Genomic DNA, 26,802 nt, shown 5'->3' on the forward strand with positions numbered 1-26,802 from the left:
TGAATGAGCAGTGCTGTGTATTCACCATGGCTGCAGTTACTGGACATTTCAACGTTGCCAAGAACAAAAACACCGTCATACAGGGTGCTTGACTGTCATAATTGTTGATCAACTTTTGTAAAATGTACTCTTAGAGAGCTTTGTTCTTTTTGCCAGGGTTTCGGACATGACAAACGCCGCGATATAACTGGAATACTGTTAAAAGCGGCGTTAAACCCATCTCACTCACTCACTTGGACATGACAATAAATGCCTCTGTCTGACGTCTGATTGTGGGTTTGAATCTCAGTTCGCCCTGATTGTTTCTAGATTTGTCAGCACCATACCCGTGGGAATGGGTTTCACTTCATCCTTTCCTCGCACACCAAGCTGTGAAATAACTGGAATACATCCAAGTGGTGTTGCAACTCCCTCCTGTAATATGTCACATGACAGTGAGGAAAGGGACTGGCACAATTGCATGCCCACACATTTCGTTATTTACAGTATTAAATAGTGAATCATTAAGATGTTCCAGCCCCGTGAACATCGAGGTTAGAATTGGTCTTCATTGTTTTTTCGTCTTCATTGAGTGAGTGACTGAGTTATGGTTTAAAGTCACATCGTCGTCTTCATTGTTTGTTGTAAGAGGCGACTAAAGAGATCAGACTTGCTGACTTGGTTGATGCATGTCATCATACCCAAATTGCGTAGGTAGATGCTCATGATGTCAATAGCTGGATTGTCTGGTCCAGACTCGATTATTTACAGATGGCCATCATATATCATGTCAACAACAAACAAATAAAGTATATCCTTGCACCGCCAACTTGGAGACATTATGGTTACACACGAGGGAAAGACAGTGTATAAGTATGTATTTTTTAATATCAAGAATATCCACGGTACCTGAGAACTATTACATTCAGAGTTCATTCCCCCCGCCATCATGTAACCTCTGGATACCATTGCGGTACTCTCCGATACAGCATGGCCCACAGGGCACATCTGTCATGAAGTCATTGTATTCTTGAAATCAGAGCACATCCCACACAAATGAAACAGTAGATGCATCATGTGCCAAACTTTTTCTGTCGAAGTGTGGCTGGTAGGGTATCTGTGACGGCAACCGGGGTCCGTTCAACGGCAACCAGCCAGTCCTCTGAGACGGGCTCCATGTACAAGAGGTACTGCAATGGTAAAAAACAAACATAAAAAACCCAAACATTCATGGCATTGTTTTGAATCTTACCACATCCTTCTTAAATTCCTACAAAGACTGGCTAAAAATTACATAAATGTAGCGGATTTAAGACTCTTATGGGTGGTAGGATGGCCTAATGGCTGAAGCATTTGCTTGCCCTACTAAAGGCCCAGGTTCTATTCCCCACATGGATATGATGTTTCCCATGTCTGGTGTCCCCGGTCGGAATATTTTAAAGTAGTTCTCATTCAAAACACAACTAACCATGTATATAGACGGTCTAGTTTTGTCAACTTGAAAATGTACTTGGCCTTGTATGTCACCTACTGTTTGGGAAAATCTACAATATTAGTAATGAACAAAGTTCCAGCTACACCATCACAGCCTGTAAAAAATGAACCAGTGACTGAAATCAAGAGCACAATCAACGAGGTACGGAGACCAGCAATCAGATAAGAGTCGGACCACCTTGTTCCCTGTTTTAGTCTGCTCTTACAACAAGCATTGTGTGACAGGGATCTTTTCTGACCCAGAATCCCAAAGCTTCTGTTTTAGGAGGTACAGAGAGTAAGAACACCAAAAATTCGTCATGCACCAGTCCTGGTACTTGATTCATACATGATTTCAGTGATTTGATTCGGGGCGGTCATGTAGTCTAGTGGTTCACTCGTCACGCTGAAGACCCGGGTTCGATTCCTGACATGGGTACAGTGTGTAAAGCCCATTTCTGGGTAGTCCTGTGGGTACCCGAGTCCTTTTCAGGACCCACGTGACCCAAGTACCCGAGCTACCCATCCTAGCCCTTCTGACCACCAAATACTCTTGCAACTAGGGACCATGTGAAGATCCGAGCCATGGGACCGGGTGGTCAGGCTTGCTGACTGATGCATGTCATGGTATCCCAATCTCGTAGATCGATGCCGATGATGCAATCATTGGATTGTCTGGTCCAGACTCGCTTATTTACAGACCACCATCATACAGCTGGAATATTGCTGACTGGACCTTTAAACAACAGACAAACAAACAAAGCTTGCAGCTCAGGACCTCAGTGAGAGAGGCTTACGAGAACATGTGATCAGTTTGTTGACTCACCTTGTATTTTGAGCAGTAGGTGAAAGCTGTGTCGGACGTGTCGATGTGCTTGTCTTTATGTCTTTTCATCTTCTTACCAGGTACTGCCATAGGCTGCAAACATGTTACAGAACAATTAGAGTGAGTGAGGGAGTATGGTTTTACGCCGCTTTTAACAATATTCCAGCAATATCACTGTGGGGGACACCAGAAATGGGCTTCACACATTGTACCCATGTCGGGAATCGAGCCCGGGTCTTTGGCGTGACGAGTGAACGCTTTAACCACTAGGCTACCCGACCGCCCTACAGAACATTTAGAGTGCATACTCAGTTAATGTCAGTGCCTACACCACCTCCATGAAATAACAAATTGAGATTTTTAGCACCCCCTTTAAAACTCCTGGATCTGCCGCTGGCGTGAGAGAGTGAACCGGAATTCGAACCCACAATCATACGTTTCTGGCGTACCCAAGCACCTTAGACGATTGGCCCAGCTGGCCCCCACAGGTCTGGAAACCTCACAAGGTGCCTTTAGAAAATGGTCTTGTCACTCACTCATACTTACATTTCAAATTATTTAGAACAAGAGGCTGGTATGTCTGATAATTGTGAATCATGATTGGGATTTCAAAACCCACAGAATAATTAATTGCTGACGGGTGCTTTGCGTGAGTTTGTTATAACACTGCTTTGAACATTATTTCAGTGATATCAGGCCGTGTCAGCTTGGAGTCAGTGGGTGGTGCTTTTCACAGTACTCTAGTTATATCATGGCGAGTCAGCCCAAAGTGATGCAGGTCTCAGATGTTTACCACTTCGATGAAACCCAGAGGCACGTGTATGATGCTGACAAACCTAGAAACATAATCAGGGCAAACAGATATACGAACCCACAATCAGAGGTTTCTGGTGTGCCTAAGGGATGCAACTCTGCACAGCAAACTGCAGGGCTTACCACTTACCGGTAAGTAAAAAGCATGAGCATCGGTATGGTGCTGATCGACCAAACCTGGGATTCCAAAAAGAATTGTAGAATTCTTGCCTTCCGGACCCAACTCTGCACACTTAGCTGTGCGTCTGAGACAAACAAGCCAACTGGTAGCATGAAAACAATCTGAGAATTCCTCATGAAAGTCATTACCTTTGATTTATCCAGAATGCAGAAGACTTCATCATCGTGAAGGAAGTAGTGTTGTGGATTGCGTGGGTTGGGAGAGATCTGGGTGATGATGTTCTTCCTGTTCCTCCAATGACCTGGCAGGCTCCGACTGTGACTCCGACTCCATTGGGTCAGCTCCGACTTGTTCACGTTGTATTCCAATATGGTGTTGTCACAGTGCACGACGCAGAGTTGCTTGGACTCGGCAGAGAAGGTCATAGCACACGGCTGGGTCTTCTGGCTTGGTAGGTTATATAACTGAAACAGGGCGTGAGTTAGGTTTAAAACCGCTTTTTAACAGTATACAGTTATATAACCGAAAAAGAAACGTCACTTCTTGAAAATATATATGTAAAGTTTCCCACTGAAATATCAATGCATTTCTTGGCGGTATCTCGTTTTTGACATTAGTCTGTATCCAAATTTAATATTAACGGCGAAACTGTGCCACAAATTTGGATACAATGGGTCGTAGTCCCTTCAGTTGTCTGATGGTAGTGTTGCTCCTGCAGAACCTGTGACTCGTAATGAATTGTTTGTTTTGTGTTTAAACGCCGCACTCAGCAATATTCCAGCTATATGATGGCGGTGATTGATATCCAGTGATTGATATCAAGAGCATCAATCCACACAATTGGGATACGATGACAAGCATCAACCTAAGTCAGCAAGTCTGACCTCCCGATCCCCTTAGTCGCCTCTTATGACAAGCATAGTTGCCTTTTCGGCAAGCATGGGTCGCTGAAGACCTAATCTACCCCGGATCTTCATGGGTCCAATTACTATGTACAAACAAACCCGGACCCTGCTTCATACACCCTAGCTCTCATAAGTTTGTGGTAACATCACCACAATTGAAGTGCTGAGGTCACTCAAGGAACGGACCCTGTGGCTATATTCAAACAATCCTGTCTGCTTTTGCCACCAGTCAATGTCCACCTTATCTCGTAGGGTACCCGATAGGATGAGATGGTCATGTGACTGTTAACTTTCTAGTGCCTGACAAGGCAGCTTTGTGTTGTATACTCCCCAGGGAGCTGAGAATGAAAATCGAGTGCACACTGATCCATCGACCAGGGTAATAATGTTAGAACCTTGAGCATGCATTAAGTGTATGGAGGCCGGCACAATATAAGTACACACATTATTATGATTACATGGTACTACTTCTCACCTGTTTGGTGGTGATGTTGTAGACTCGCACCCTCATCTTGTGGTCGGCCACGGCAACATGATCCCCATCAGCGGACACACTCAGAAGATGTATGGAGTCCACATCTGGAAAGAAATTAAACATCACCGATCCTTTAATTTTGGGTGACTTGGGAGGTTTGAGACCATATTTTGGGGTATGAATACACAATGCCTTTAGAAAGTGGTCAAATGTAACAAATGTTATATTTGGGAAAGAAAATGAATTTTTTAATTAATTTTTTGATAAACAGATGTAAACAAGACAAAAAGTGACCATCGCTCACTAATACCTTGACTTCAACTGAAACATATTTCGAATTTCAAATCATGAAAAAAGCAACATTTTTTCAGAAAATCCGCTTATAGAAATCAAACTTCGCACTGCCCCCTCTCCTTTTGGAATAGAAACTGTATCCCCAATTGGAAAAGAATCCATGAAGTAGTTTTCAAGTCAGAGGTCGCACAAATGTTGAAGTGAACCAAATTCTAAGTTCACAACATGAAACACATATTATTTTTTCAGAAATTACACACATCAAAACCACACTTTGCACTGCACCTCTTCTATAAAGAATCGATTCAAACCAGTATGGAAACTGTTCGTTAAATTTGAAAAAGAATCTGTGTAGTAGGTTTCAAGTTATGTTTAAGTAAATATATTCTAACTGAAAAAAAGCTGTATTTTTTTTAGAACATACTGACATCAAACTCCGTAATGCACCACTCCGATAAAAAGTGTTCACCAAGTTCGAAAAAAATCTATGTAGTAGTTTTCAAGTTATAGGTCGCACAAAAAAGTGTCGTCGGAAGGAAGGACGGAGAGACGGATGGATGGAATTCCTTGGTATACAGAGTTCCCGCTGGCTTTTGAAACTGACAGACCTGGTGGACTGGCAACACTGAAAACTCCCCTCCTAATTTTTGTCAGTCCCAACTTTCAACAATTAAAAAACATATAAAAAGTACCTGGTTTTAATTCATTCAACATGACATCGTCTCTGAAGTAACTAAGTTAAATCTACACATCATTCACACAAAGTTCAGTCACAATTTTCTCTTTTTTTTTATATTTCAAGACTAAGTCACTACAAATATATACTAAACCTAGAAGCAAGGCAGAATGTTATTTCCTTGCACTAAAAATAGACATGGGGAAACCCAGAAGGTAACACACAAGCTGACTTCATTCGGATTATACTTGTATGAATATCGCCGATGTTTTGTTCAGCAACAAAGATTTATCATGTTTATAAGGTACTTTATGTGTCGGTCCACAGGGACTGGCAATCACATGAATTAACAGCCCAAGCCCAATTTTACCAGAAGTAAACTGGTAATTACCGGTAAACGAGAACACTGGTATAACCATATACCCCCGCCCTTTTAGGTTAGGGGTATAATAAACAAACAACTTTGTGCCATGTTTTGAGAATTATATGTAATGTTTATTTAAAATTATTGTTTTAAATTCATGTTTGTTATGATAATCTATGTTAGGCTAAAAAAATAGTTGCCTAGGTTCTCAGGCACTGCCCACATCATCATAAAGTCTGTTGCATGTTTCGTTTTCATTTCCATTTTAATTTTTTGTTTGTTTAAAAACACCACCTGCCCGCACTATGTTTTAAAAAGTCTTTGCCTGAGAACCAATTCATTCATTTTTTTAAGCCTTAATCCAAATTGGGGGCGGTCAGGTAGCCTAGTGGTTAAAGAGTTCGCTCGTCACGCCGAAGACCCGGGTTCGATTACCGACATGGGTACAATGTGTGAAGCCCATTTCTGGTGTCCCCGCCCGTGATATTGCTGGAATATTGCTAAAAGCGGCGTAAAACCATACTCACTCACTCACTAATCCAAATTGGTTATTAGTATTGCAAAAGTAACTGTAGTGTTGTGGAGTTTACACATATATACATACCACCTACATTTTCAAGATTCAGCACCTATACATGCTACCCAAGCTTAAACTTGAATAGGTGTTGAGTAATAATTGTATAAAAGTATTACACCTTCACAGTTCTTTTTCAAACAAAAATTATTGAAATTTGTTATAGTGAGTAGATAAAATATTTTTTATGAGAATATAAATTATAAAATAACATTCCAATTATACTTCATTCATAGTAAAACCCCTAAAAATATATAAATATCCTTAAACAGATGAAGGCACCAGTTCAAAACCTGATTGAGATTTTTGGGGTTCCATTCTGGAAAGAAATGGACTGGGAGATTGATGTACACGCTGATAGCCTGGCCCAGTGGAACAAAAAGTCAGGCAAACCAGGGGTTGATAGCATGAATGTCACAGCAGTACACAGCAAACAAGACAAAAGGAAGTCAACATGGAGCTCGCCTGGAACCCCCTCTCAAATAATTAGCAGTTAAACATGTCAGATATTTTAAACGAGAATAGAATTACAGGAAAATTGAGAGACAGCGAAACTCAAATACAAGAACAGACTCAGTATTTAAAGTGCACTTGTCAAGCAAATCTTATTTTCATCCTCCTCCATAAATTCCCCATGCTGCCTCCGATATGCCCTTCTTGCAACAGGCAACAACTCAGACAGAAGACAATTGTCTCTTGTTATGTAGCAAATTTACCTGCGGTCAACATCTGCACAGGTGCGCACTCCAACACACAGTCGCATTGGCAGACACCTTGTTTGTTGACAGTAACATTCAAATGCAAATTTGTTTCACACAGAAGCTGTGAACTTGAGTTGAAAAACTAAGAGAATTAACACGCTGACCCTGACACTCCCAACAGGACAACACAATCGGAGCACTTTAACCACTTGTAATTGACCCATTTTCGGAAGGGCAATGTTTTTCACTGATTCATGTCCTGCACAGAATATCCGATGAAATAACGACACAGCGCTCAGACAGAAAAACAATGACATTAGAAACAAAATAGTGACTTTCTGGACAATAACAATGTAAAACAAAATGTCTTTCAGGTTAATGTCAGCAGACAAGTGGAGTCCTGGATATATAGTTATGAATGAGGTTATTTAAAAATAGTGAGTTTGAGTGAGTTTGGTTTAAAGTTGCTTTTAGCAATATTCCAGGAATATCACAACAGGGGACACCAGAAATGGGCTTCACACATTGTACCCATGTCGGGAATCGAACCCGGGTCCTCAGCCTGACAAGCGAACGCTTCAACCACTAGGCTACCCTACCGCCCCTAAATAAAAATAATTTTACAAGGAAAAAAGGAATTCTAAAGTGTCCTGAGTTCAAAAGGGGGTGAGTGTTGGCTGCTGAGGTCAGAAGGGGATGAAAGTGGAATTGGGGTGAATATTTTATATAAATATATGCTGTGTGGTGTGAAAGGCAGGCTTATGACTAGATTATGGATTATTGTGGACTATTGTATTAGCCACGTTTACTAACCATGAAGATATCTAACCATTTGCTCACCAGATTTGAACACTGGATTTGTGTCTAATGTCACACTAGATTAGTGTCTTATGACGCACTGGATTAGTGTTTAATGACACACTGGACTAGTGTTTAATGAGACACTGGATTAGTGTTAAATGACACACTGGATTAGTGTATGATGACACACAGGATTAGTGTATGATGACGCACTGGATTAGTGTATGATGACACACTGGATTAGTGTATTATGTCACACTGGATTAGTGTTTAATGACACACTGGATTAGTGTTTAATGACACACTGGATTAGTGTATGATGACACTGGATTAGTGTATGATGTCACACTAGGTTAGTGTTTAATGACACACTGGATTAGTGTTTAATGACACACTGGATTAGTGTATGATGTCACACTACATTAGTGTTTAATGACACACTGGATTAGTGTTTCATGACGCACTGACTTAGTGTTTAATGACACACTGGGCCAGTGTTTAATGACACACTGGATAAGTGTTTAATGACACACTGGATTAGTGTATGATGACACACTGGATTAGTGTATGATGTCACACTACATTAGTGTTTAATGACACACTGGATTAGTGTTTCATGATGCACTGGATTAGTGTTTAATGACACACTGGATTAGGGTCTTATGACACACTTGATTAGTGTTTAATGACACACTGGATTAGTGTTTAATGCCACACTGGATTAGTGAATGATGTCACACTAAATTAGTGTTAAATGACACACTGGATTAGTTTCTTATGACACACTGGCTTTGTGTTTAATGACACACTGGATTAGTGTAAATGACACTGGATTAGTGTCTTATGATACACTGGATTAGTGTTTAATGACACTGGATTAGTGTTTAATGACATACACACATATTGTTCATGATAGATGTCTAAGCCGATGTTGGATTATCATTTATCAATACATACTACATACTTATCTTTCCCTTCTTGACAACAATTGTTAAACACACACTTTGAGATTGTTCTTATGTGATGCCCTATCACCTGGCCATTGTGTCCACAAATACGGACATAATAGAAGAAAAGTTATATTTTCATCTCGGCCCTGCACACTACGAGATCCCTTACGCCCATCATGTTATTGTTCTTAAGATTGTTTGTTTGTTTGTTTGTTTGTTTGTTGTTTAATGCCGCACGAAACAATATTCCAGCTATATAACAGTGTCTATAAATATTCAAGCTTGGACCAGACAATCCAGTGACTGATATCATGAGCGACGATCTACGTAATGTAGACACGATGACATGCATCAACTACATCAGCAACCAACCGATGCATGCCGATTGATAATGATGACAGACAATCAACATTGATCCACCATTGTAATCACCCATTCCTACATTCGGTCAGACTGTATAACAAGTATGGGATGCTGAGGCCCTATGTTGTATGGAGGCCAAAAAGGGTCATTTGTCAGTGGTACAAAAGATGCCTGGATAAAATAGAAGCAAATTGTGGGGCCTTTGGCAACGGTGCCACACCTAGAAACAAAATCGGGGCAACCGGGATTCGAACCCACAATCATAGGTTTCTGGCGTGTTCAAGGGACGCAACTCTGCACAGCGAATCGCGGCGCCTTAGACGACTGGGCCCCCTGTGCCCCCCATAGGCCTTGAAGCTTCTCATAGAGGATGAAGAAAACGTAAATGTCAACGATGCATGGACAAATCGCCACAACAACTGTTTACTTCACATTCAGTCAGGAGAACTGAAGAGTGTCATCAACCTCAAGGAACCAGGACTACACAGACCAGCCTGGGATGATGTGACTGCTATACAGGACTTATCGCCACTTTGTATTCCAGTGATATCACGGAGTGTCAGCTTTATGTGGGAGGAAAGTCCAAAGTTATGCAGGTATTAGACATTCACTGCTTTGGTGAAACCCACAACTTGTGGTGAGGAGAGGTGAAATTGGGTTTAACGTCGCGTCCAAGATTATTGCACTTATATAGCGACGTGCATGTACGTGTGTGTGTTTGTGTGGCTGCTTGTGCTAGTCCGGACTGATGCCGATTTATAGTGCTAGCTCACTGAGATACCATGCCGCAGTTTAACATGAATACCCCTATTAGACACAGTATACTGACTCCGAGCCGACCAGTCCTTGTTTTAGCCCCTTAATGCTGAGCGCCAGACAGGGTAACAACAAGTACCATCTTTTAACGTCTTTTGGTATGACGCAGGATCGAACCCCGGACCTTCCGCTCTCCGGGTGGACGCTCTACCACTAGACCACGGAGGCGGTCTCCACAACTTGTGGGCCACAAGTATGGGTATGGTGCTGACAAATCTAGAAACACAACCGGGATGAACTGGGATTCCAACCCATGATCACAAGTGTCTGGAATGCTCAGGGGACACAACTCTGCACAGCGAATTGAGGTGCCTTAAACAACTGGGCCGCCTGTTCCCCCAACATGGTAAGAAATTGATACTTTCAAGAATTCCTCAGCCATTGATTGCCCTAGTTTGTGTTGGTTATGTGATACAAGTGCTATCATGGGAACCTTTTCTCACATATGATTTATGTACGCAGCAAACTGACCTTTCAGTGGTTGGAATGTGTGGATGACCTTGACCTCAGTGTCCTTGACATCGATGACTTGAACAGCTGCTGAACATGAGGCTGTGATGAGCTGCTTGTGGATGTTGAAAGTCATGAGATGGGCTGGCATGATATCTTCATCGATGACCTTGATTCGGGTCAAGGTCACTACTGGCTGAAGATCCTCTGATTCATTCTGAAAAGACATGTAAGAAATATGGAAAAGAATACTGGACCACATCAACTAGCCACACAAGAAATGGAACGACATGAATCATATCGGACCAAACTATAAGACAAGAAAAGTTCTCGACGGGAACGGCGAGTCAAAGTATGATACATCAAATGTCCTTAAGGAAATTGTTGTTTAACAAGACAATCCAATATTGTGAGCAATTTCCAAGCGATCAGGAAACTATGACATGATTGGTTGGTTGGTTTGTCGTTTAACGCCGCACTCAGCAATATTCCAGCTATATGACGGCGGTCTGCAAATAATCGAGTCTGGACCAGACAACCCAGTGATTAATATCATGAGCATTGATCCACGTAATTGGGACTGATGACATGTATCAACCAAGTCAACGAGCCTGACCACCCCATCCTGTTAGTCGCCTTTTACGACAAGCATAGTTGCCTTTTATGGCAAGCATGGGTTGCTGAAGACCTATTCTACCCCGGAATCTTCACGGGTCCTATGACATGAAATCAACAAAGTCACTGAACCTGACCACTCAATCCATTTGGTCACCTCCTACGACAGGGCAAAAGGCAACTCTGTTTGTCGTAAAAGGAGACTTAACGGGTTCAGGTGATCAGACTCGCTGACTTGGATGATGCATGTCATAGTATCCCAAATGTGTAGATAGATGCTCATGATGTCAATCACTGGGTTGTCTGGTCCAGACCGCCGTCATATAGCTGGAATATTGCTGAGTGTGGCTTTAACAACAAACAAACTAACCACACAAGAAACGTCCTTAAAAGGAAAGACATGACGAGGCCACATCCACTCACCACAGTGAAGGTGTACAGCCGGATGCTCCTTTCATCAGAGTAGCCAATGAGAGCACCGTCTGCTGCTATGGCACTACAGACGACACATTCTCCTATCTTGGCCTTCAGCTGGACCAGTTTCAGTGGCTTGGTGTCCAGTGGCAGAATTTCCCCATGGAGATCTGTAATACAATTATCTTATTGAGTGAATGAGTGAGTTGGGTTTAACGCCGCTTTTAACAGTATTCCAGTTATATCGCGGCGTGTCAGCTTAATGTGGGAGGAAAGCCCGAAGTGATGCAGGTCTAAGACGTTTACCACTTCGGTGAAACCCACGAGCATGGGTATGGTGCGGACAAACCTAGAAACATAATCGGGGCGAACCGGGATTCGAACCCACAATCATAGGTTTCTGGCGTGCCCAAGGGACGCGACTCTGCACAGCGAATCGCGGCGCCTTAGACGACTGGGCCACCCGTGCCCCCAATTATCTTATTGTCATATTACAGTTTATTGAAGGTACCAGTGTCCAGTGTTAGTGAGAGAGTTGGGTTTAACACCAGTTTCAGCAGTATTCCTACATCATGGCGTGTCAGTTCTATGTGGTAGGAAAGCCCGAATTGATGTTGGTCTCGGACGTTTTCGCACAGGGCGAACCGGGATTCAAACACACAATCATCGGTTTCTATCATGCCCAAGGGATGTAATTCTGCACAGCGATTTGTGGTGCCTTAGATGACTGGACCACCCATGTCCCCTGTCCAGTGTCAAGTGTCCGGGGTTCCATAATAACAACTGTCTGTTGGAGTTATCCAGTTTAAACTGGCTTTTGCCAGTTTTAAATGTTGGGGGGGGGGGCAGTTATCCAGTGTGAAATGTTATGGGTGCTGTGTCTTTGTGTCTGTGGACATTTTCCATTGTTTGCTTTTTTTGTCTACTCCAGTATCCTTTAGACCTTGGGTAGAAGCCGCCAAAAATAGCTGTGCAGAGCTGCGTCCCTTGGGGACACCAGTAACCTATGACAAGGGTTCGAATTTCAGTTTGCCCTCATAATGCTTCTAAGTGGTAAAGGTCCAAGACCTGCATCACTTCAGTCTTTCCTCCCACATCAAGCTGGCAGACCGTGTTATAACAGGAATACAGTTCAAAGCGGTGTTAAACCCAATTCACCCACTCCTCTAGAACCTTCCAGGTCAGTTATCAAATACGGTATTTTCTCATCCTGGAACACGGTCATCTCCTTACTTGAATTTCTCTTGGTGGCGCCGAGCCTCCACACCTCCAGCCATGTTGGGTACTGCAACAACAGGAGGCCTGCAGCCTTGGCAACGCTCACCAGGGGGCGCTGTAGTGGGGGAAGAAACACTGAATACTTGGAATACTGACATAACTTTGAGAAATACATAATGTCGTTGCAATATCGCTGTGGGGGACACTTAATGTCGTTGCAATATCACTGTGGGGGATTTTTAATAATGTCGTTGCAATATCGCTGTGGGGGACACTTAATGTCGTTGCAATATCGCGATGGGGGACACTTAATGTCGTTGCAATATCGCTGTGGGGACACTTAATGTCGTTGCAATATCACTGTGGGGGACACTTAATGTCGTTGCAATATCACTGTGGGGGACACTTAATGTTGCAATATCACTGTGGGGGTCTCTAAATGTCATTGTAATACAACTGTAGGGACTTTTAATGCCATCGCCATATCACTGTGGGAGTTTTAATGTCATTGCAATATCACTGTGGAGAACACTTAATGTCGTTGCAATATCACTGTGGGTGACTTTTAATGTTGTTGCAATATCACTGTGGGGGACACTTAATGTTGCAGCAATATTACTGTGGGGGAGTTTTAATGTCATTGCAATATCGCTGTGGGGGACACTTAATGCTGCAGCAATTTCACTGTGGGGGGACACTTAATGTTGCAGCAATGTCACTGTGGGGGGACACTTAATGCTGCAGCAATATCACTGTGGGGGACACTTAATGCTGCAGCAATATCACTGTGGGGGACACTTAATGTTGCAGCAATATCACTGTGGGGGACACTTAATGTTGCAGCAATATCACTGTGGGGGACACTTAAGGTTGCAGCAATATCACTGTGGGGGACACTTAATGTTGCAGCAATATCGCTGTGGGGGACACTTAATGTTGCAGCAATATCACTGTGGGAGACACTTAAGGTTGCAGCAATATCACTGTGGGGGACACTTAATGTTGCAGCAATATCGCTGTGGGGGACACTTAATGTTGCAGCAATATCACTGTGGGGGACACTTAATGTTGCAGCAATATCGCTGTGGGGGACACTTAATGTTGCAGCAATATCACTGTGGGGTGACTCTTCATAATGGTGAGGCAGGGCGGTGGTATTATAGTGGTACTAAAATCAGTTGTTGGAGCACAATAAATCATTATTGGGAAAACTTAACTACAACACTGAAGCAATATCATGGAGAGTACTCAACACTGCCTATGGTGGAAAGTGACAATACCTGTGGCAGACCGGGTACTTTCCTCCCCTTGCCCTTCGCTGGATTGATGTCATGCAAGACCAGGTTGGTGTCCACACCTGCCAACAAGCACACCCTGATTAATGTCCACATTGGAGACTGAGTGAATAATGTCCAAGGATATTGCACTTACATGCACGGCTACAGGCATGCACGTGTGTGTTCGTGCATGTGATTGCTTGTACTAGTCCGGACCAATGTCGATTTTATAGTGCAAGCCCACCGAGATACCATACCACACTTTAACATGGATACCCCACTCAGACACAGTATACTGACTCCGAGCCGACCAGTCTTTGTTTTATGCCCTCAATGCTAGGTGCCAGGCAGGGTAACAACAAGTACCATGTTTTAACATCTTTTGGTGTTACCCATCCAGGGATTGAACCCCAGACCTTCCACACTCTGTGCAGACGCTCTACCACCAGACCTAGTAGGTGGTCTATGCATATATTAAGGCTGAAGCGACTCACCATCTCAAACATGGCCATACAAAATTGATTACTCTCCATTCTGTACTAAACCCAGGGTAGAATAGGTCTTCAGCAACCCATGCTTGCCGTAAAAAGCGACTATGCTTGTCCTAAGAGGCGACTAACGGGATCGGTTTGTCAGGCTCACTGACTTGGTTGAAGCATGTCATCGATCCCAATTGCGTGGATCGATGCTCATGATATCAATCACTGGATTGTCTGGTCCAGACTCGATTATTTGCAGACCGCCATCATATAGCTGTAATATTGCTGAGGGCTGCGTAAAACAACAAACCAACCAACCAACCAACCATTCCGTACTACAACTAACAGCTTTTACCATCTTCTGGTATCACAAGGCCAGGGGATCGAAACACCAACATTTCATTCAATGGGGAGTAAGGATATACTCTGTTTTGAACAGTATTTCAGTTCTATCATGGCCTGACCACCCGATCCATTTGGTCAACTCTTACAACTATTGTGACCTGGCATCCCCACAGAGTCGTGGGTCTTGTTTAAACCCCTACTATATCTGGAAACAGTCCCTCCCGTGATGATGGTGTCCCCAGACTGACCACCCGATCCATTTGGTCAACTCTTACAACTATTGTGACCCAGAATCCCCACAGAGTCGTGGGTCTTGTTTAAACCCCTACTATATCTGGAAACAGTCCCTCCCGTGTTGATGGTGTCCCCAGACTGACCACCCGATCCATTTGGTCAACTCTTACAACTATTGTGACCTGCAATCCCCACAGGGTCGTGGGTCTTGTTTAAACCCCTACTACATCTGGAAGCAGTACCTCCCGTGATGATGGTGTCCCCAGACAGGACGATGGCTCGGATATCGTGGGTGTGGCTGGACCGGACGACTGACCTCGTCCACTTGCCCGGGTTGTTCTCCCCGGGGTAGATGACCTTCTCGAACTGGACAATGGTCGGGTCCACGCCTACCGTGTACAAGCTCTCCTCTGCCTAAAAACAGAATAGATTGCTGACTGTTTGCCTCCCACCACTATCCAATCAAACAGTCCGTCAGTCACTCGGGAATATCCCTATCAAAAGCTGAGTAGCACAGGAGTAGGACATGATGTGTTTTCCAAACCTCAAATTTAATTCAGTGTCTGTCTGACGATGCTCTAAACAACTCTTGGACCTAATATGGGAAACATGCCACTGTCAGGGTCACACCATTAAGTGCATTATTTTTATGCAGTTTATCAATAAGAAGCGGGATTTAAAAACTTCATAACACATCTGGTTGAGGATTCTGCATGGACTATAAATGAACCTAGTCTGACACAATACACTGAGTTAATGGAGTGAATAGTCTCACAGTTATTACTGATTCAAAGATGAACAAGATTAACACTTCCTCTTGATAAGTGAGTGAATATTGTTTTCCATCGCTTTTAGCAATATTCCAGGATTATCACAGCAGGGGACACCAGAAATGAGCTTCACACATTGTATCCACGTGGGGAATTGAACCCGGGTCTTGAGGAGCGAATGCTTTGAGCACTAGGCTACCCCACTGCCCCTGATCTAGATGAACATACCTCGCTGAGACAGAGTGACAACACGTCCGCCTTGTGGCTCTGGAAACTCTGGAATACAGGAACACGACACTCAGTACAGTGTAGAGACAAAGTGATGTAATACGGCTAGACACTCAGTACAGTGTAGAGAGACAAGGGGTGTAATACAGCTAGACACTCAGTACAGTGTAGAGACAAAGTGGTGTAATACAGCTAGACACTCAGTACAGTGTAGAGACAAAGTGGTGTAATACGGCTAGACAGGTGATGGTGGTGTAATACGGCTAGACACTCAGTACAGTGTAGAGACAAAGTGGTGTAATACGGCTAGACAGGTGATGGTGGTGTAATACGGTTAGACACTCAGTACAGTGTAGAGACAAAGTGTGTAATACGGCTAGACACTCAGTACAGTGAAGAGACAAAGTGTGTAATACGGCTAGACACTCAGTACAGTGTAGAGACAAAGTGTGTAATACGGCTAGACACTCAGTACAGTGTAGAGACAAAGTGTGTAATACGGCTAGACACTCAGTACAGTGTAGAGACAAAGTGTGTAATACAGCTAGACACTCAGTACAGTGTAGAGACAAAGTGTGTAATACGGCTAGACACTCAGTACAGTGTAGAGACAAAGTGTGTAATACGGCTAGACACTCAGTACAGTGTAGAGACAAAGTGTGTAATACGGCTAGACACTCAGTACAGTGTAGAGACAAAGTGTGTAATACGGCTAGACACTCAGTACAGTGTAGAGACAAAGTGATGTAATACGGCTAGACACTTAGTACAGTGTAGAGACAAAGTGGTGTAATACGGCTAGACACTCAGTACAGTGTAGAGACAAAGTGGTGTAATACGGCTAGACACTCAGTACAGTGTAGAGACAAAGTGGTGTAATACGGCTAGACACTCAGTACAGTGTAGAGACAAAGTGATGTAATACGGCTAGACACTCAGTACAGTGTAGAGACAAAGTGATGTAATACGGCTAGACACTCAGTACAGTGTAGAGACAAAGTGATGTAATATGGCTAGACAGGTGATGGTGGTGTGATACGGCTACACAGGTGATGGTGGTGTGATACGGCTACACAGGTGATGGTGTATAATATGGCTAGACACTCAGTACAGTGTAGAGACAAAGTGATGTAATACGGCTAGACAGGTGATGGTGGTGTGATACGGCTACACAGGTGATGGTGTATAATATGGCTAGACACTCAGTACAGTGTAGAGACAAAGTGATGTAATACGGCTAGACAGGTGATGGTGGTGTGATACGGCTACACAGGTGATGGTGTATAATTTGGCTAGACACTCAGTACAGTGTAGAGACAAAGTGATGTAATACAGCTAGACAGGTGATGGTGGTGTAATACGGCTAGACAGGTGATGATGTAATATGGCTAGACAGGTGATGGTGTAATACGGCTAGACAGGTGATGGTGTATAATATGGCTAGACACTCAGTACAGTGTAGAGAGACAAAGTGGTGTAATACGGCTAGACAGGTGATGGTGGTGTAATGCGACTAGACAGGTGATGGTGGTGTAATACGGCTAGACAGGTGATGGTGGTGTGATACGGCTACACAGGTGATGGTGTATAATATGGCTAGACACTCAGTACAGTGTAGAGACAAAGTGATGTAATACGGCTAGACAGGTGATGGTGGTGTGATACGGCTACACAGGTGATGGTGTATAATATGGCTAGACACTCAGTACAGTGTAGAGACAAAGTGATGTAATACGGCTAGACAGGTGATGGTGGTGTGATACGGCTACACAGGTGATGGTGTATAATATGGCTAGACACTCAGTACAGTGTAGAGACAAAGTGATGTAATACGGCTAGACAGGTGATGGTGGTGTAATACGGCTAGACAGGTGATGATGTAATATGGCTAGACAGGTGATGGTGTAATACGGCTAGACAGGTGATGGTGTATAATATGGCTAGACACTCAGTACAGTGTAGAGAGACAAAGTGGTGTAATACGGCTAGACAGGTGATGGTGGTGTAATGCGGCTAGACAGGTGATGGTGGTGTAATACGGCTAGACAGGTGATGGTGGTGTAATACGGCTAGACAGGTGATGGTGTATAATATGGCTAGACACTCAGTACAGTGTAGAGAGACAAAGTGGTGTAATACGGCGAGACAGGTGATGGTGTAATAAGGCTAGACAGGTGATGGTGGTGTAATATGGCTAGACACTCAGTACAGTGTAGAGACAAAGTGATGTAATACGGCTAGACAGGTGATGGTGGTGTAATACGGCTAGACAGGTGATGGTGGTGTAATACGGCTAGACAGGTGATGATGTAATATGGCTAGACAGGTGATGGTGTAATACGGCTAGACAGGTGATGGTGTATAATATGGCTAGACGCTCAGTACAGTGTAGAGAGACAAAGTGGTGTAATATGGCTAGACAGGTGATGGTGGTGTAATGCCGCTAGACAGGTGATGGTGGTGTAATACGGCTAGACAGGTGATGGTGGTGTAATACGGCTAGACAGGTGATGGTGTATAATATGGCTAGACACTCAGTACAGTGTAGAGAGACAAAGTGGTGTAATACGGCTAGACAGATGATGGTGGTGTAATACGGATAGACAGGTGATGGTGGTGTAATACGGCTAGACAGGTGATGGTGTATAATATGGCTAGACACTCAGTACAGTGTAGAGAGACAAAGTGGTGTAATACGGCGAGACAGGTGATGGTGTAATAAGGCTAGACAGGTGATGGTGGTGTAATATGGCTAGACAGGTGATGGTGGTATAATATGGCTAGACAGGTGATGGTGGTGTAATATGGCTAGACAGGTGATGGTGGTGTAATACGGCTAGACAGGTGATGGTGGTGTAATACGGCTAGACAGGTGATGGTGTAATATGGCTAGACAGGTGATGGTGTAATATGGCTAGACAATGGATGGTGTAATATGGCTAGACAGGTGATGGTGGTGTAATATGGATAGACAGGTGATGGTGTATAATAAGGCTAGACAGGTGATGGTGGTGTAATACGGCTAGACAGGTGATGGTGTATAATAAGGCTAGACAGGTGATGGTGTAATAAGGCTAGACAGGTTATGGTGGTGTAATATGGCTAGACACTCAGTACAGTGTAGAGACAAAGTAGTGTAATATGGCTAGACAGGTGATGGTGGTATAATATGGCTAGACAGGTGATGGTATAATATGGCTAGACAGGTGATGGTAGTATAATATGGCTAGACAGGTGATGGTGGTATAATATGGCTAGACAGGTGATGATGGTGTAATATGGCTAGACAGGTGATGGTAGTATAATATGGCTAGACAGGTGATGGTGGTATAATATGGCTAGACAGGTGATGGTAGTATAATATGGCTAGACAGGTGATGGTGGTATAATATGGCTAGACAGGTGTTGGTGGTGTAATATGGCTAGACAGGTGATGGTGTAATATGGCTATACATGTGATGGTGGTGTAATATGGCTAGACAGGTGATGGTGTAATATGGCTAGACATGTGATGGTGGTGTAATATGGCTAGACAGGTGATGGTGGTGTAATATGGTTAGACTTGTGATGGTGTAAAGTGGCTAGTATGTATGAGTTATCTCCCCTGCAGCAACTTACTCGGAGGAGTGTTCCCATCTTGCCGTTCCAGAAGCACGTCTTCCCCCGTGAGTCTCCGCTGATGACTGTTAGGTCACTGTAACCATGGTAACAACCCTTCATTTACTGAACAAACTAAGCGTATCCCCTGCCCAGAAACTGTGAACGCATCCTCGGCCCTCATAAATACACCCACAGTACCATGCTCTGAAGAAACTACAAACCCTCCAGTTTCAACTGCTAAACCTAACAATGCAGTCAATCAGTCAATCAATGTTTTGCCACAATATCAACAAAATCAGTAACTATGTGTGTGTTTTATACCCAGCAATCATGATGGGAGTACATTAATCCTTTATAGGTGCGCACTTTCAGCTCCAAATGAGCCATCTGGCCATCTGAATACTGCCTGAGAGTTGATTTCATAAACTGTGTATACAAAAATACACTACCTGTAAATAATCATGGGACAAGCAAACTAGTGGTTGACAGCATGAAGAATGGTCATTGTGGTTGTGAGTGAGTGAGTTTGGTTTAACGCCACTTTTAACAATATTCCAGTTACATCTCAGCATGTTAGCTTAATGTGGGAGGAAAGCCCGAAGTGATGCAGGCCTCGGACGTATACCACTTTGGTGAAACCCACGAGCATGGGTATGGTGCTGACAAACGTAGAAACATAATCAGGGTGAACCAAGATTCGAATCCACAATCATAGGCTTCTGGCACGCTCAAGGGACGCAACTCTGCACAGTGAATTGCAGTGCCTTAAAACCAAATCATCCCAATTAGTCGGCTTTAGTGAGAAGCATGGGAACCATTCCGTCCCAGAATCCCCTAGACAGAATAATATTGGGGCTGGGATGGGTAACTCGGGTACCTGGGTCGGTTGGGTACTGAGTAGGGCCTGGGTACCCACAGGACTACCAAGACCCGTGGTTAGTCATGTGATATATTGTTCAATGACGAAAAGTATCTAGAACTCTATGGTTACACTACGCGTCACAAATGTTCACACTTCTTCCTGACTATGCACCCATTTCTTCAGACTTTTCATATCTTTGAAAAAAGATATAACTTGAGTCAACTTCAGTGTATACATGACCAGATTGTTTAATACGTGTATCTAAATATGTTTTGCCACTGCTATGGTAAATAAATGCCCAATCGGACATTTTGTACCTATCTCTTGAGACCTACAGCGGGTACCCGGGTAGGGTCGGGTAATAGGGGGGTTGGGTATCCGGGTAGGTTCAGGTAATAGGGGGTAGGGTGCCCGGGTAGTAAAATCGGACTCGTCTCAGCCCTAATTAATATGGATTGAGTCACAAACCTTCTTGGTTCTGTAAACCATTGCCTCGTGGACACAGAAATCAAGTCAATACAAGTTACAACAAATGGGTTTCAGTCCATGAGTTATTCCAGAGTGTAAACACGGAACTAGACGTCCCGCAGCTTCCACCCACCTTGTGACGGTGACACACCACACGATTGTCTCTTTAGAAACCTCCTCTCGGCCGATGGTCAGTCGCTGGATGGCGTGGCCGGAGCTGGCACTCCACAGACGGATATTGTCCACCCCACCGGTCACTATGGTGTTCTCTCCCTCGTGCCAAGCGATGGACAAAATACGACCTACAACATGCACACATACATCTTATCATCTGGATCTATAGGGGAGTGTGACAATGGAACCCAGTGCTGTTTTTACAAAGCACATACTCCATAGCAATATTGTGAGGTGAGGTGAAATGTGGTTTAACGTCGCGCCCAAGATTATTGCACTTATATAGCGACGTGCATGTACGTGTGTGTGTTTGTGTGGCTGCTTGTACTAGACCGGACTGATGCCGATTTATAGTGCTAGCTCACTGAGATACCATGCCGCAGTTTAACATGAATACCCCACTCAGACACAGTATACTGACTCCGAGCCGACAAGTCCTTGTTTTAGCCCCTTAATGCCGAGCGCCAGACAGGGTAACAACAAGTACCATCTTTTAGCGTCTTTTGGTATGACGCGGCCGGGGATTGAACTCCAGACCTTCCTCTCTCCGGGCGGACACTCTACCACTAGACCATACTGAACCATACTGCTCTATGAGAGTTATCTCCCTAATGGTAATATGTTTACTCCTGCAGTCTGACATATCAATTGTTCACACTGTCTAAAAGTGCTGATATCTCGCCACACGGAACCTGGGTCAACGTTCCCACATAGCGATATGAAATAGGCCTGTTCCCGGCCCTCTTGACAGACAGACCTGCTTCACAGAAATGGGTCAACGTTTCCCCACAGGGAAATACTGTATGGGTAAATAGGTCAGACAGAGCTAGACTGGTGCCCTGCCCTTTGCCCCTATCAGCTGCAGGGAGGGAGCCCAAGCGGTCTAGTGCCAGTAACCCAGTCTAGGGCAGAACGTGTGTCCCTTATATGATTGTTGCCGAATAACATAAACAAGTTTAGGGTATTAATTTACAGTTAGGAATGTTATTAAAAAATAATTCATAATTATTTATGTATTTCGTATGTACGCATATAATTATACACATGTGAGAGAGAGATAAAGTTTCTTATAAAACGTTGGTTACATCTTTTCAACTCTTACACCCCACGTAACTTTCTCAAACCAAATACAAATAAGACACTGATGCTATTCTTACAATAAATAAAATTCTATTGGTGAATATATGACTCATTTCCATAAAAATAATATCAGTAAAACAAGACTCAAGAAATCAGAATCTCGTGTCTGTACGCAGCAATCATGGTCAAAGGGAGACAACTCTATCCTGATCACAAATTATCTCCCTTTGGCCATCGATTTCACATCATCAGTAATTTCTTCCAGTGTCACTTAAATCACCCGATTATCACTTTTATTAATAACGAATTTGTTTCCATGGTGAAGACCAGTTTATATATTTGTGCAAATATTTTAACCACTGAAATCTATGAAAACATAAACATTCTTCAGCATGTATAATGATACTTCCAAGTGAACCTGACTATAAACATAAAAATGAATTAACTGAATTAAGTTTTTCAGCAGTCAAACATACAGTCTATTAATTGTTTGGATAATATGATTATACAAATCTACTACTGACTTTATACCAAAGAGTTTTAGGTCGTATGTATATACCTTTAAAATGATAAACAACATTAACAGCTATGTCTCTCCCTTTGACCATAATTAACGTTAAATACGTCCCTTGTACAACTGGCAGAGAAATGTTACCTTCTTGTTTATCAAACGACTTAAGGTACTGTAGATTGTCCATGTCAATATCAAACAACACCACACAGCCGTCTTCTGTCCCTGCCTGAAAGTAGAGTTACATCTCATCATGCAATATTGGGGTAACAATAAGGATCATTTATTACGGGGTAGGGTGGGTCCAAGGTTTCTGATTCACTGATGTACAGTACAAAAATAACCCTCCCCTAATGCTTGTCATGGTTTTCACAAAATGCAAAAGCACTTTATATTTTATTTTAAACTGTCTTTTTGTCTATGACCTCCTCTAAAAACTGTCATATTCCCTCTAACCCACCCCAATAATATTTTCTTGAGGGTGAGTTTGGTTTTACGTCGCTTTTAGCAATATTCCAGCAATATCATGGCGGGGACACCAGATATGGGCTTCACACATTGTACCCATGTCGGGAATCAAACCCGGGTCTTCGGCGTGACTAGCGGACGCTTTAACCACTAGGCTACCTTGCGCCTGGTCCCGAAGAGAACAATAATCTGCAAATATACTGACAATTGAATGCAGTCACTTCACATTATTCTTACACTGTGTCAACAAATCAGCTTGTATATTTAAAAACTCAAAATGTTTATTCAGTATTCACCCGATGAAGGGACAAGAAGTAGCCCTGAAACGCTCTGACCAAGAATAAAGAATTGCTTATCCATAAAAAAAGTTAATGTTTTCGTGTTTTTCCAATTTCAAATGCCTATCAAACACTTCATTTCACTGTAAGTATTTCTCAAAAAATATCTCGTATCTGTTTGAGTCACACTGAGTATACAGCAATCATCCTCAACACCAGATTAGTATATTTCCAGATATCAAAACAGGAGGACTCACAGCTAATCTTGTCCCACTGGAGTTCTGTGTAAGGCACCAGATCGGTCCTGCATGTGAAAAAGCTGAGTGCTGAAAATAACAAATGGTATGGGATAAATATAAAATAGCTATGTGATAAATCGCAAACAACAATGAAGAACCAAGCATGGTATATTTCTCAATAAAACAATTTTCTATCATGACGTCATTTCTGGAGACTTGAATATGCTCTTGCTACTTGATGACGTCATATCTTGTAGGATGTTATTTTTGAGAGGGAGGTGCCAAGTAAGTTGTCCCCATAGATTTAGCTGGGGGACGCAGATAAACGCAGTGGCCGAAGGTTCGCATCCAAAAGTGTGAGAGATATGACAAGAAAAGAGGTACAGATAATTGACATGAGAACATGGGGGAAATACCATACTAATACCACCTGTTCATAAAATGGACTTGTCCAACATTTCCAAGGTCAGATTCTATTCCGAGAGTCATCAAGATTAAAATTTGGGTAAATATTATCAAAGTTTGTAAAATTTATTAACATCCTTAAAGAGGCTGTACATAATGTTGATATCTCATACCGGTGAATGTAATAAACGACCCGTGGTCGTTGTTTATCGTACAATACAAAAACTGCAGGGAGAATAAACCTTTGTGGCGCAGTGTTTTATTGTACGATAAACAACAACCAAGAGTCGTTTATTTCTTTAATAGGTTGTATCTTCAACCAGGTACCCTTGGCCAAGGGTATCAAACCAGTGACTGAAAGTATGAACATCAATCTCCTTGGCTGGGTATATAAATAGACTTCAGAGATGCCAGTCTGTCTTACATTGCGGTCAGTGAATTAATAATGAGTGTGTCTGTGAGTTTGGTGTAAAGCTGCTTTGAACATTATTGTATCTGCAATACTGTTCGTCAGTTTGATGTGGAGGAAAGTAAAAATGATAGAGGCTTTAGATATTTACCACTTTGGTGAAACCCATGAGCACTTGCATGGCCCTGACAAACCTCGTGACATAATCAGGGTGATTCTGGGATCCAACCCATGATCATAGGTTTCTGCCTTGCCTAAGGGACACCACTCTGCATAGCGATTTGAAGGGATGACTGGACACCCCATCAACTCCAATACATTGATACGTTTTTTCCAAACATGGCTAACTTATAGCACATTTTCTACCAACCATACTTGGCTAGAGAGATTCCTATGAATAATCATGATGACAAATGAATAAATAACATTCACCATTGGCTGCAGTTTGATCAAGTCATATTCTGTCACTTCGCCATCAAGTCCTGCAGTGAAGAGTCGCCTCCCTTGCCAAATCACAGCTTCAATTGACCGATCACCACTTCCTGGAATAACCTGACAAAGACCATGAGAACTCAATAAATGCAAAGAAAAAAATGTCCAAAACAATAAATAAAATGAAAATAATGGTTGATTTGTTTGTTTGTTGTTTAACACCACATTCAGCAATATTCCAGCTTGAAGATGGCAGTCTGTAAATAATCAAGTCTTGACCAGACAATCCAGTGATTGATATCATGAGCATCAATCTATGCAATCGGGATATGATGACATGCATCAACCAAGTCAACAAGCCTGATCACCCGATCCCGTTAGTCGCCTCTAATGACAAGTGTTTGTTGCTGAAGACCAATTCTAACCTGAAATCTTCACAGGACAAATAACTGTTGATAAGAAAATGTACTTACATCTAACAAGTTGTTTACAATATGGAACTCATAATTTGTTATTTCTGCTTGCATACACATGATAAACACAGATTCCATTTTCAAAACAAATATCCAATCTATGTTTGTTTTATGATAATCATGATTGTCAAATTGTTATATTTTATTGATATCATAACAAATATATCAGAAGTAAAACCTTTTTACCAGTAAAATAACATGATATTTGATTACAATATTAAGAATTACCCTCTCTTGAAACCACTTGTCTTGTTCACTCCATATTTCCAGTGAGCCGTCAGATCTGTTAAAACAAATCACTGGTTTTTAACTTGAACTTCCAATAGTATATGCTGTATCTTTGAAAAGAAATTACAGAATATAATACCGGTATCTAATCACAAACATTACAAATATCAATAAAACTTATGAAAGAAAATAGTGATTATACACTTGAACATATTGAACATGTTGAATCACAGGAATTTGTTGCATGTACATGATGTATCCTTGAATGTTGTCATATAAGTCTGATTATCACAGTCAGTCTCAACAAACCAAACCAGAAAAAAACGAACAATATTTAATGTGTTGAAGGAATTCTAGTTGCCAGTATGAGACTGCTTTGTTTTGCTCTTACCGTGAAACAGCCAATCTCTTAGATTCTTTTGTATAAGCCAGACAGTGGATAGCCTTGGGCTTGTACTCGAAGAACCGAACATGATGCACTCTAAACTCCCCCATCTTCAGTTCGCTTTAACAACCTATTCATAAAAATGAATGTCAAAACTTTTAAACTGATAGATCATACGTTACTTACATTTCCATTTTTTTTATGCATATAGGAACTCACTATATCAGGGTATTTCACCTGATATTTTGGTAATAGTTTTAGTATAGAGATTAGTTCTGTAACAGAGGTAGAAATGCTGCTTGCTTAATTGTTAATCTTAGACTTACCACACATCAACCTGTAACATAATTCCTCAATATATTATTACTACCAGATCTATCAGTAAATAATAAAGATTACTTTCATCCAAATTCACCCTTCCAAAGCACGGATAAATATGGCACGTTCATGTCAGCTACATAAACTGATAGATATATCTACTTACCGATACAACTGGTAAAGTACAATGTCAAATCTGAGGGGTACAATCACTGAAATCGCTCATTTATTGCTTTCACAGAAACATAAACACATGTGTTCCAGGGCGCAGCCATGTTGCAGATACGGGCAAAACGCGTTCCTCTTTTTTT

At 42.4% G+C, this 26,802-nt stretch overlaps 1 protein-coding gene across 1 annotated transcript; it reads right to left on the reverse strand.

The window, feature by feature from the left end:
• Positions 1–849: 849 nt before the first annotated feature.
• On the reverse strand, positions 850–26,793 carry LOC124112521 (U3 small nucleolar RNA-associated protein 4 homolog). The gene is made up of 18 exons (XM_046472682.2): positions 26,658–26,793; positions 26,180–26,303; positions 25,789–25,843; positions 25,088–25,207; positions 23,860–23,928; positions 23,001–23,085; positions 21,225–21,393; positions 19,780–19,855; positions 16,162–16,209; positions 15,406–15,577; positions 14,109–14,185; positions 12,844–12,943; positions 11,620–11,780; positions 10,603–10,798; positions 4,593–4,696; positions 3,401–3,676; positions 2,279–2,371; positions 850–1,169 (listed from the first exon to the last, which is right to left on the reverse strand). Exons 2-18 carry the CDS (start codon positions 26,281–26,283, stop codon positions 1,053–1,055), a joined length of 2,022 nt encoding a protein of 673 aa, XP_046328638.1. The 5' UTR covers positions 26,284–26,303; positions 26,658–26,793; the 3' UTR covers positions 850–1,052.
• Between the last annotated feature and the right edge of the window lie 9 nt (positions 26,794–26,802).

Source organism: Haliotis rufescens, unplaced genomic scaffold (assembly GCF_023055435.1).
Source record: "Haliotis rufescens isolate VD_foot unplaced genomic scaffold, xgHalRufe1.0.p SCAF_17, whole genome shotgun sequence".
Taxonomy (NCBI): domain Eukaryota; kingdom Metazoa; phylum Mollusca; class Gastropoda; order Lepetellida; family Haliotidae; genus Haliotis; species Haliotis rufescens.

Bases quoted from the DNA above. Each gene is read 5' to 3' on its own strand.
- LOC124112521 (XM_046472682.2), bottom strand. From the start codon at position 26,283: ATGGGGGAGTTTAGAGTGCATCATGTTCGGTTCTTCGAGTACAAGCCC. The intron at 23,086-23,859 runs GTGAGTCCTCCT...CTCTACTTTCAG, and splicing joins CCAGTGGGACAAGATTAGCT to GCAGGGACAGAAGACGGCTG. The intron at 14,186-15,405 runs GTACTGCTTCCA...GCTTGTTGGCAG, and splicing joins GGACACCATCATCACGGGAG to GTGTGGACACCAACCTGGTC.